Genomic DNA, 12,760 nt, shown 5'->3' on the forward strand with positions numbered 1-12,760 from the left:
TTTAGCGTAGCACAAGGGTGCCACTGAACAAAAATATGTAGCAAGTTGTTGGTTCACAATTCGCTTTGTTTTTAAAATTGTGAAGATTTATTCAGAACAGCAATGGGTATTGCATACCATGTATGCAAATAGTCCCAACGTTTTGGTTGAATCTTTGCCAATGCGCAATTCGGTCATTATGATCTGTTTGAATGAACATTTGTAAAGGCTTTCCTAAAAACCCTTCCTAATTAAAATTTTAACTGCAAAGTAAGCCTACCTGGCTGAATGATGTGATGATTTGTATCAGTCGCGGGGCATTCGTTTAGCAAACTCTGCCCTCACATATGGCCTACACTGTACAGGACAAAAACAGCTAGCCAAACACAACAGACTCTTGCTAAGACGCGCAATTGAATTAAAAAGGACAACTAATATTGGTGGGAACTGGGACACGCTGTTGTACATGTCGATCCAGAGCATCCCAAACATGCTCAATGGGTGACATGTCGGGTGGGTATGCAGGCCATGGAAGAACCGGGAAATGTTGAGCTTCAGGAATTGTGAACAAATCCTTGCGACATGGGGCCGTGCATTACCATGCACGGCCCCAAGGTGATGGCGGCGGATGAATGGCACAATGGGCCTCAGAATCTCGTCACCGTCTCTCTGTGCATTCAAATTTCCATCGATAAAATGCAATTGTGTTCATTGTCCATAGCTTATGCCTGCTCATACCATAACCCCACCATGGGATACTGCTCACATCAGCAAATCACTCGCCCAAACAAAGCCATACACGCCGACTGCCATCTGCCCGGCACATTTGAAACAGGGATTTATCTGTGAAGAGCACACATATCCAGCATGCCAGTGGCCATTGAAGGTGAACATTTGCCCACTGCAGTCAGGTCAAGACCCTGGTTAGGACGACGAGCATGCAGATGAGCTTCCCTGGAGACAATTGACAGTTTGTGCAGAAACTCTTCGGTTGTGAAAACCCACAGTTCCATCAGCTGTCTGGGTGGTTGAACTCAGACGACCCAGCAGGTCCTGGGCTGGCATGGTTACGCGAGGTTTGCGGTTGTGAGGCAGGTTGGATGTATTCTTTAAAACAGCAGCTTACGGTAGAGAAATGAACATAACATTCTCTCTGACAACAGCTCTGGTGGACAGTCCTGCAGTCAGCATGCCAATTGTACACTCCCTTAACTCTGTGGCATTGTGCTATGTGACAAAACTGCACATTTTAGAGTGGCCTTTTATTGTGTGCGACCAAATCAGGTGCTGGGGCCCATCCACTGAAAAGATTTGTAGCACAAGCGCCACCGGTGGAAAAAGTTAGTCTCGACTTGAGCACTGCGTGGTATAAGTAGCTTAGTTGTGACCTCGTGCTAAGTGCCAGAGAATGCCTGTAACCCTATTAGACAACAGCTGACAGGACAGAGAGGCAGCCTATGTAATAAGAGTGAAGCATTCTGGGTAATGTAACACACAGGCCTCTCCCCATGCTTGTGTAATGGGTATTGAATGTACTGGAGTAATCAGGCAGAGCCAGTCACACTCTGTCACTCTTCATCCCGTCAGCAGGTCATCGAGATGGACCCAACACTGGGCCTGCCTGCCCTAAGCCCGGACCCCCTCTACCCCACCGAAACATCTAAGGTTGCTCATCAACAGAGGATGCATTTACCTCCACCCTCCCCATTCCACCCCTTCCCTGTGGGTCTGAAAGTAAAGAAAGCTAAAAAAAATAAAAAAAATAAGATTTTGTAAAAATGTTGGTTTTATCGTTTGTTTATTTGTATGGGTATAATTTTCCAGGACTTAATTGTTATTTGACTAGCACCATTCGCTCTCACTGTCAATAATTGTAATGCTGTAACTTCTAACAGTGACGGGGGGGTGATTGCCTTCTAAATGCCAACATCTTTTTTGATGTTCTGCCTGACAGTTGTAATGGTCTCTGATCGTTTGAGAGATTCAAGGAGCTACTGATGTTTAGTAACATAGTAGATGCAACTCATTGAATATTTACATTCATGCACTTTGAAATGTAACGACAGGGCACTCCCACACCATATGAAGGAATGTGCCTACCTGATTTAGGGGGAACAGTAAACAAATTTAAATTGTAAAAAAAACTTTTCCTTGAATGTTTAAATTCAAGGAAAAGTTTACAATTTAAATTGTACCAGTCTGAACAAACTTAAAAGGTTTAAATAGATGGTTCGGATTACGGGATGTCAAGGTAATATTGTTTCACATTCTGTTCCAGTTAAAGGGTTGTTCAGATTCATTAACGGCTAGCCCAGAATGAGCTTTCTAAAAGTTGTTTATATGGAGATCAATCCTTTCGGGAGCACAGATCATGTATTTATAAATCACATCATTGGATGGTTCGGTAGTTTCTATAGGCCAGAATAGCTGACCTAAGTTGTAAAAATAGGAGTTGTCTGTTAAAATACACTGATTATACAAAACATTAAGAACAGGGACCTGAAGAACTGTAATACCTGTTTCTCTGAGTTGTGGCTGAACATGGACACAGATAATATACACTGGGTGTACAAACTGCAGGCCACACTACTTGCCTAGAGAGTTCTCAGCTATACTTTTCATGGCTGTTTATTTACCACCACAGACAGATGCTGGCACCAAGACCGTACTAAGTCAGCTGTATAAGGAAATAAGCAAACCACTCACCCAGAGGCGGCGCTCCTGGTGGCCGGAGACTTTAATGCAGGGAAACTTAAATCAGTTCTACCAAATCTCTATCAACATGTTAAATGTGCAACCAGAGGGAAAAGAAAATTCTAGCTCACCTGTACTCCACACACAGAGACGCGTACAAAGCTCTCCCTCGCCCTCCATTTGGTAAATCCGACCACAACTCTATCCTCCTGCTTACAAGCAAGAATTAAAGCAGGAAGCAACAGTGACTCGGTCTATAAAAAGTGGTCAGATGAAGCAGATGCTAAACTACAAGACTGTTTTTCTATCACAGACTGGAACATATTCCGGGATTCTTCCGATGACATTGAGGAACACACCACATCAGTCACTGGCTTTATCAATAAGTGCATTGAGGAGGTCGTCCCCACAGTGACTGTACGTACATACCCCAACCAGAAGCCATGGATTACAGGCAACATTCTCACTGAGCTAAAGGGTAGAGCTGCCGCTTTCAAGGTGCGGGACTCTAACCCGGAAGCTTACAAGAAATCCCGCTATGCCCTGCGACGAACCATCAAACAGGCAAAGCGTCAATACAGGACTAAGATTGAATCGTACTACACCGGCTCCGATGCTCGTCGGATGTGGCAGGGCTTGCAAACTATTACAGACTACAAAGTGAAGCACAGCCGCGAGCTGCCCAGTGACACGAACCTACCAGAAGAGCTATATCACTTCTATGCTCGCTTTGAGGCAAGCAACACTGAGGCATGCATGAGAGCGTCAGCTGTTCCGGACGACTGTGATCACGCACTCCGTAGCTGACGTGAGTAAAACCTATAAACAGGTCAACATACACAAGGCTGCGGGGCCAGATGGATTACCAGGATGTGTGCTCCGGGCATGTGCTGACCAACTGGCAGGTGTCTTCACTGACATTTTCAACATGTCCCTGATTGAGTCTGTAATACTAACATGCTTCAAGCAGACCACCATAGTCCCTGTGCCCAAGAACACAAAGGCAAACTTCCTAAATGACTACAGACCCGTAGCACTCACGTCCATAGCCATGAAGTGCTTTGAAATGCTGGTAATGGCTCACATCAACACCATTATCCCAGAAATCCTAGACCCACTCCAATTTGCATACCACCCAAACAGATCCACAAATGATGCAATCTCTATTGCACTCCACACTGCCCTTTCCCACCTGGACAAAAGGAAAACCTATGTGAGAATGGTGGTCATTGACTACAGCTCAGCATTCAACACCATAGTACCCTCAAAACTCATCACCAAGCTAAGGATCCTGGCACTAAATACCTCCCTCTGCAACTGGATCCTGGACTTCCTGAAAGGCTGCCCCCAGGTAGTGAGGATAGATAGCAACACATCTACCACGCTGATCCTCAACACTGGAGCTCCCAAGGGGTGCGTGCTCAGTCCCCTCCTGTACTCCCTGTTCACCCGCAACTGCATGGCCAGGCACTACTGCAACACCATCATTAAGTTTGCTGACGACACAACAGTGTCTATTAGGGAGGTCAAAGACCTGGCCGGGTGGTGCCAGAATAACAACCTCTCTCTCAACGTAACCAAGACTAAGGTGATGATTGTGGACTACAGGAAAAGGAACACCAAGCACGTCCCCATTCTCATCGATGCGGCTGTAGTGGAGCAGGTTGAGAGCTTCAAATTCCTTGGTGTCCACATCAACAACAAACTATCAAGGTCCAAACACACCAAGACAGTCGTGAAGAGGGCACGACAAAGACTATTCTCCCTCAGGAAACAAAAACTATTTGGCATGGGTCCTGAGATCCACAAAAGGTTCTACAGCTGCAACATCGAGAGCATCCTGACCAGTTGCATCACTGCCTGGTACGGCAATTGCTCAGCCTCCGACCGCAAGGCACTTCAGAGGGTAGTGCGTACGGCTCAGTACATCACTGGGGCAAAGCTGCCTGCCATCCAGGACCTCTACACCAGGCGGTGTCATAGGAAGGCCCTAAAAATTGTCAAAGACTCCAGCCACCCGAGTCAGACTCTTCTCTCTACTACCGCATGGCAAGCGGTACCGGAGTGCCAAGTCTAGAACAAAAAGGCTTTGACAGTTTTTACCCCCAAGCCATAAGACTCCTGAACAGGTAACCAAGTGGTTACCCAGACTATTTGCATTGTGTGCCCCCACAACCTCTCTTTTTACACTGCTGCTACGCTCTGTTTATCTTATATGCATAGTCATTTTAACTATACATTCATGTACATACTACCTAAATTGGCCCCCACCAACCAGTGCTCCCGCACATTGGCTGACCGGGCTATCTGCATTGTGTCCCACCACCCGCCAACCCCTCTTTTTACGCTTCTGCTACTCTCTGTTCATCATATATGCATAGTCACTTTAACAATACCTACATGTACATACTACCTCAATAAGCCTGACTACCAGGTGTCTGCATATAGCCTTGCTACTCTTTTTTCAAATGTCTTTTTACTGTTGTTTTATTTCTTTACTTACTTACCTACACACACACACACACTTTTTTTTCTCCGCACCATTGGTTAGAGCCTGTAAGTAAGCATTTCAAGAACACCTGCTATGATCCCTTATTGATGACACTTGTGAAATCCACTTAAACTCTGTGTAGATATAGGGGAGGAGACCGATTAAAGACAATCGAGACATGGACTGTGCATGTGTTTCATTCAGAAAGGGAATAGGCAAGACAAAAATATTGAAGTGCCTTTGAATGGAGTACGGTAGGTGCCAGGAATTGCAACACTGCTGTGGTTTTTCACGCTCAACAGTTTCCCCAGTGTGTATCAAGAATGGCCCATCACCCAGAGGACATCCAGCCAACTTGACAACTGTGGCAAGCATTGGGCCAGCATCCCCGTGGAATGCACCGACGAGTTGAGGCTGTTGTGAGGGCAAAAGGGGAGGGGGTGCAACTCAATGTTAGAAAGGTGTTCCTAATGTCTGGTATACTCCGTGTACATGAGTCTTTAAAATCATGGAATGTTCTAAAATCCACACTGGGGGGGGGGGGGGTGCAAAAGCCCACCCTCCAGATCGCAAGGCATTTTGACTCAGTTGTTTTTCAATTTTGCGGCAAACAGAAAATGTGTGAGCAATAACAAGACCAAGGCACAGTTCACATTGATTAAGGGATATATATCAGTGAAGACGACCTCTTCCAGGGCAATAGGAGACACCATATTTCTCTCTGTACTCAGCCAGGGGGCGGAAGAATCATGTCTAAACCAACTTAGGACGGGACAAAACGCTAGTGCCTGGAAATACAATTTATACAGACGTGATAACTAAATGTAACTGTGAATACAATGGAAAGCACACCTGTGCTCCAAGCAGAGATAACAGAGGTGCTAGTGTACTTCTAACACTTAAGCGTCAGAATCAGGAGTGCAGTTTACCCTGGGTCACAGTGGCACAGTAACAGAGCGTGCCTGTTTCCCAGAGAGTTAGGAGATAGTTACCCAGAAAAGGCAGGTTAAATATTCTGGGGCTATCGAGACAGACAGACAGACAGACAGACAAACGGGTCACATGAACCTACTGAGGTTGTGGGAGACCGAGGTCTTAAAAACTAAAATGGGTCAGGTTAACTTACTGAGGTTGAGGTTGCTCTTGTGAGATTTAATCTTGTCGGTCCAACCTCCGTCGACGAGCCCGTCAAAGTCTGGGCCTGGGCCGCTGCAGTCCTCCATCTCCTCTGATACACAGCCAGCACACCCTGCTGAGCTAGGGTATTGACCGACACCACAGGATCCCACACTCCAACTGGGCTATGGTATCGACCAAATCCAGTAGCGACCCAACTCTCTACACCTCAGAAAAGCAACCCGCCAGCACTGATACAGGCCCAAACAACCTCGTCCCACTACGCTGAAGTTGGGATTCAGTGGAAGGTTACTGCCTAACGGACCTGACCCAAATAGACTCAGAATCTCCCTGCACTCAAATACAGCTCCCAGTCAGCCGGTCTGGGTGTCAAGTTTATAGCCTTGCGTCACACTGCGACATGTGTACCAAACAAACAACCTCATAGCTGATCAAAACTCCAGAGGAGAGAATCAGGGTATGTGGGTCAAGTCTGCTTATAGCGAGTCACAGCTGGATCCTATAGCATAAATACAAGAGAGGCCTTCCAGTCTGCAGAGGTAGACATGGAGCCTTGTTGAGTCCCTAAAACTTCCTGGAATCTACCAACCAAGTACGTTGGACTACTCCCCTCCCATGCAGTCTGTCCCGACAGAACCTCAGGACCCCTATAATAGTCAAAGGCAGCGTCCAGTGTGAATGCAAGCAGACCAAAAAAATTCCCTCTCATCTAGGCTAAGAGAAGGAAAAGTACTGCATGAGATTACACCAGCAGAACAATGGGTCCATTCACACACACCGACCTGCTGTGTTCACTGTTCACATTCTGTACAGTACTTAACACACCAACAACGAGGGTAAGTAGTTAGTGTAAGACAGCGCTATGCATGCATGTACACATACATTAAAAAAAAAAAACATGGCAGTGTTATGTACTGTAAACGTAGACTTCAATTTAACACGCACGATGTGGATTGGTCAAATCGGTAGGTGGGGACAGTCAGAGACTGGTTGGCTGATCTATTAACCCCAGCACACATGCAAAGCCCATGCACACAGGGTCAATCTATTAAACAACACAGACCCTACAGGTCACAGAGGCACTGTACGATAGACACAAACTCCACCCTACTGTGACCCCGATGTCACCATACCTCATGCTATTGTTGATGTCACTGCTGTCCTGACACAATCCAACTACATTCCATACAGGACAGTTAGTTCTGTTCTGTTGGTGACTGACTGGCTGGCTGACTGATCAATATTATTCTATTGCTGCCCTGCCCTACATCCCACTGGGTTAGAGAAACACACACACACACACACAGAACCCTGTATCAAATCAGAGGGCCTGTTGTCCGGACTTCTGGAAGTCTCTATAGGGGTGCCACAGGGTTCAATTCTCGGGCCGACTCTTCTCTGTATATATGATGTCGCTCTTGCGGCTGGTGATTCTCTGATCCACCTCTACGCAGACGACACATTCTGTATTCATCTGGCCCTTCTTTGGACACTTAAACCTCCAAACGAGCTTCAATGACATACAACTCTCCTTCCGTGGCCTCCAACTGCTTTTAAGTGCTAGTAAAACAAAATGCATGCTCTTCAACTGATTGATGCCCACACCCGACTAGAATCACTACTCTGGAATGTTCGGACTTAGAATGTGGACAACTACAAATACCTAGGTGTCTGGTTAGACTGTAAACTCTCCTTCCAGACTCAAATTAAGCACCTCCAACCCAAAATGAAATCTGGAATTGGATTCCTATTTCGCAACAAAGCCGCCACTCCTGCTGCCAAACATACCCTCGTAAAACTGACTATCCTACCGCCCCTTGATTTTGGCGATGTCATTTACAAAATAGCCTCCAACACGCTACTCAGAAAATTGGATGCAGTCTATCACAGTGCCATTCATTTTGTCACCAAAGCCCCATATACTACCCACCACTGCGACCTGTATGCTCTCGTTGGCTGGCCCTCGCTTCATATTCATCACCAAACCCACTGGCCAGGTCAACCCAGGTCATCTATAAGTCTTTGCTAGGTAAAGCCCCGCCTTATCTCAGCTCACTGGTCACCATAGCAACACCCACCCTTAGAACGTGCTCCAGCAAGTATATTTCACTTGTCATCCCCAAAGCCAACACTTCCTTTGGCCACCTTTCCTTACAGTTCTCTGATGCCAATGACTGGAACGAATTGCAATTAAAAATAAAAAAATCACTGAAGCTGGAGTCTTAGCTCCCTCACTAACTTTAAGCACCAGCTGTCAGAGCAGCTTACCGATCACGGCACACAGCCAATCTGTAAATAGCACACCCATCCCCATATTTATCCTTTTGCTCTTTTGCACCCCAGTATCTCTACTTGCACATCATCATCAATCATCTGCACATCTATCACTCTAGTGTTATTGCTAGATTGTAATTATTTCACCTCTATGGCCTCCCTACATTTGCACACACTGTACATAGATTTTTCTATTGTGTTATTGACTGTACATGTGTTTGTGTAACTCTTGTTTTTGTTGCACTGCTTCGCTTCATCTTGGCCAGGTCGCAGTTGTAAATGAGAACTCGTTCTCAACTGGCCTACCTGGTTATATAAAGGTGAGAGAAAACAAAAGATACGAGTTTAGAGCTCAACAAGGTTATGACAGAAACATTATGGCAGGAAGTGGCGATAATAAAGGAAACATTGTTCAGAAGTAAACATTCTCAAAATGTTGTGGACTAATGGAAGTGTGCATGTGCTGTACTCTACATTTAAATGACACCAGGGCCCAGCTTAGCGCATTGCACAGAGCTAGCGAGAGCCGCGAAAACGTGGTCTACGCCGAGGCAAGTAGCACAGAGCCGGTGGGAATCATACCCACAATTGAAAGGCAAGCTTTGCTAGGCTTGGGTGCTTTTTCTCCCCCTTCCCTGACAAATTGACTGTAAGCCTGTCAACATCTCGTTTCGACCGGATGGACGAAAGCAAATGGAATTACCGTGGGGGTAGATAGCTAGCTACTCACACTGCTACAACAGCGTGAAGTTGAGAGACACGGGGTAACGTGAGCTTGAGTCAGTTATGCAAGATGACAGCTTTATTTACCAGGGTGGTGGGGAATAAATGCAGTCTTTATACTTTCGGTGTAGTGAAAGTAGAGCTAACAGGGACGCTAGCTAATTAGCTGGTTATCTTCAACTGAGTGATGATAGCTAGCTAGCCGTCGTGTGAAAAATAGAATAGTGACCCGGTTTGTAAACCAAGTAGCACGAGGTAGAAACAAAACAGCTAGGTCATCTTCTACAGGGGAATTTAAAAAAGGGATGGTGCTTCAATGGTGGCGTAACACACTAAGAAGAAACAGCGCTGCTCATGTTAGCCAAACAAACTGAATGGGGGTTTAGCGCAGAAGTTGAGAGCTAAAGCACCTGTGGTGCCATTAGCCCACTAGCTAGCGAAGACACTGGAATGTTCAGCTAACTCTGAACGGTGGGAACCGATGGTGAGCTAGAGACCACAGGTAAAATTTTCTAAAACTAGTGGAAACCCATAGGCGGGATGCTAAAGGAGTGGAGCTAGCGAGCTATCAATGCTAATTGCATGCATGCCAGGCAACAGGTGTACTGTAGCTAGCAGTCTACAAAAAGCGCTCTTAACAAGCTAACTTGAAAATCAGTCAAATTAAACTGAAGTTCCTGAAAATAGAAAAGAAGCCACAACGCTCTATGGTGGGTGGCATACCCCAGGAAGAGTAGCTGGTGCTTTCACAACAGCTAAATGGTGATCCTAATAAAATACCAAATCCACACCAAAAGGAACCGTTTAGAGAGCTAGTATTCTGAAGAAAGCTGCTTAACAAGCTAGTAACCAAATAGACTTGTGAAGTGGCGAAGAAACCATAGCATTGCGGGGTGTTATATAGATTGGCCTGTTAGACGTGCTTGAACAAGGCTTAACCAATGACCCATAGTGAGAACTGAGTCGACTGAAAGAACTACAATTATATTCTATATAAATGAATATGACTTTATTGCTGACGGTATATGCCCATGTTATATCATCCATATAACGTATTGAATATAGTTTAACTGCTGTGTCCTAAACAGCATAATTACAGTATTAGCCTGCTGACAACCAGAGAGATGCATGCCACTGTAAATAGCTGGAGAGAAGACATAGGGATGGAGGAGGATGCTGTTTGTTTGCGGCCTGCTTGTTGCTGCCTAATGTTTCATGTATTGAGTTAAACTCCTTATATAAATGTAAACATCCACTGTGCAATGTCTCGTTATCTGCAGTACTTTATGCTTAAAGGAGGTATCTGCCTGCAGAATGCATGCTTCAGAATCATGAAGTAGACACACCCCCGGACAACCACACAACAGGCTGCAAAGCAGTGGAAACCAAACCAACGACAGTACTGAGATTCCTCTTCTGCACAACGAGTAACACGTAAAACACAGATCTAGCTAGGAAGTCGTGAGTAGCTCAGTCCGTAACCAGTCATAATAGAGCCAAACAAGCACCTGTGTATCGATAGTGCTTTGTCGTTCTAGGAGACATTGTCGGATTTTTCACAGGGTACATGAAGTGAGAGGGTTGTAGGGAAGAGAGGTTGACTCAGCCATGACAGAGAGAGCGAGATCTAAACTGTACTAATCTGTTCTGAGAGCCAGGAGCTACCGTAGGGCAACAGTGACACAGCAACAATGTAACACACACACGCCGTGAGAGAGAGAGGGACCAGGTGTTCTTTCTGTCTGTCAAGCATCGCAACACACCCACTGACCCAACATGAGAGGAGGAAGAGGATGTTACGACAAGCTTCACTCAGTTGATGTATGTATGTATGTATGTATGTACGTGCGTGAAGTGGGACTTTTTTGAGCAGCAGACACCTTTTGGTAACGTGATATGCACACCGGTCCCACTCCCATTCACAAGGGGGCGATAGAAACTTTGTCAGCTCAGTTTGTGAATGCAAGGAAGAGTTGCCTTCCCTTGCTAGCAGTAACAAGCTGGCAGCCTGGCTAAAAACAAAATAGCAAGTTAGCTAGCATTTTTAGCTTCCCACATCTACATGTGAAATAATCAACAACAAAAAACATTTAATATATGCCCTGCCCTCCTGAGGGGCGCAGCATTCTAAGACACTGCATCGCAGTGTTGCGGCGTCACTACAGCCTGTGTCATTATGGGTCATTACCGGCCGTGATCGGAAGTCCCATAGGGCGGCGCACTCTACAAACCTTCATTGTGTCAACGACTACGGTTAGTGCTACAACAGCACTGGGAAAACGGTCCCTGTAGAACTGAAATGGAAGGAGTGATAAGTTGACAATATAAATAAATCAATGTGATAAAGATGATCAGGCAACACAAGAACAAACAGGATCACCACAGACAAGCCTGTTTCCTCACTGACTCTCCATCTCATATAGTGAGGGGTGTTGCATCCCAAATGGCACCCTATACCCTACATAGAACACCATTTTTGGGCCCTGTTGTACCAGTCAAACATTGGACACACCTACTCATTCAAATGGTTCTTTACTTTTACAATTTTCTACATTGTAGAAACCAAAATGGTAACGAAAATGGTGTCAAATCAAAATATGTTTTATATTCTTCAAAGTAGCCACTGTTTGCCTTGACAGCTTTGCACACTCTTGGCTTTCTCTCAATTGATCAGAAATACAGTGTATACATTGTTAATGTTGTAAATGAAACGGCTAATTTATTTATGGAATATCTAGGTTGTCAGAAGTTTACATAAACAAAAACATTTAAACTCAGTTTCACAATTCCTGACATTTAATCCTAGTAAATATTCCCTGTTTTAGGTCAGTTAGGATCACCACTTTATTTTAATAATGTGAAATGTCAGAATAACAGTAGAGAGAATGATTTTTCAGCTTTTATTTCTTTCATCACATTCACAGTGGGTCAGAAGTTTAGATACAATCAATTAGCATCGAGTTTGGCAGCATTGCCTTTAAATTGTTTAGCTTGGGTCAAACGTTTTGGGTAGCCTTCCACAAGCTTCCCACAATAAGTTGGGTGAATTTTGGCCCATTCCTCCGGAGTCAGGTTTGTAGGCCTCCTTGCTCACACACACTTTTTTAGTTCAGTCCTATATAAAATTTGTGGGCAGATGTCAGGGCTTTGTGATGACCACTCCAATACCTTGACTGTTGTCCTTAAGCCATTTTGCCACAACTTCGGAAGTATGCTTGGGGTCATTGTCCATTTGGAAGATCCATTTGCGACCAAGCTTTAACTTCCTGACTGATGTCTTGAGATGTTGCTTCAATATATCCACAATTTTCCAGCCTCATGAAGCCATCTATTTTGTGAAGTGCATCAGTCCTTCCTGCTCAAAGCACCCCCACAACATGATGCTGCCACCCAAGTGCTTCATGGTTGAGATGGTGTGTTTCAGCTTGCAAGCCTCCCCCTTTTTCCTCAAAACATAACGAT

At 45.1% G+C, this 12,760-nt stretch overlaps 1 protein-coding gene across 5 annotated transcripts in view; it reads right to left on the minus strand.

The window, feature by feature from the left end:
• The window catches only part of gramd4a (GRAM domain containing 4a), a 66,292-nt gene that overhangs the window by 23,948 nt on the left and 29,584 nt on the right, over positions 1–12,760 (minus strand). The window contains exon 1 of one of the 5 annotated variants that reach the window (XM_021563384.2): positions 6,291–6,594. The exons of the other annotated variants lie outside the window; for them this stretch is intronic. Within the exon in view, the coding sequence (XP_021419059.1) occupies positions 6,291–6,387 (97 nt within the window). The 5' untranslated portion in view covers positions 6,388–6,594. Of the gene's footprint in view, positions 1–6,290; positions 6,595–12,760 lie in introns of those variants that run through there. 5 annotated transcript variants of the gene reach the window in all.

This window comes from Oncorhynchus mykiss, chromosome 15 (genome assembly GCF_013265735.2).
Source record: "Oncorhynchus mykiss isolate Arlee chromosome 15, USDA_OmykA_1.1, whole genome shotgun sequence".
Lineage (NCBI taxonomy): Eukaryota > Metazoa > Chordata > Actinopteri > Salmoniformes > Salmonidae > Oncorhynchus > Oncorhynchus mykiss.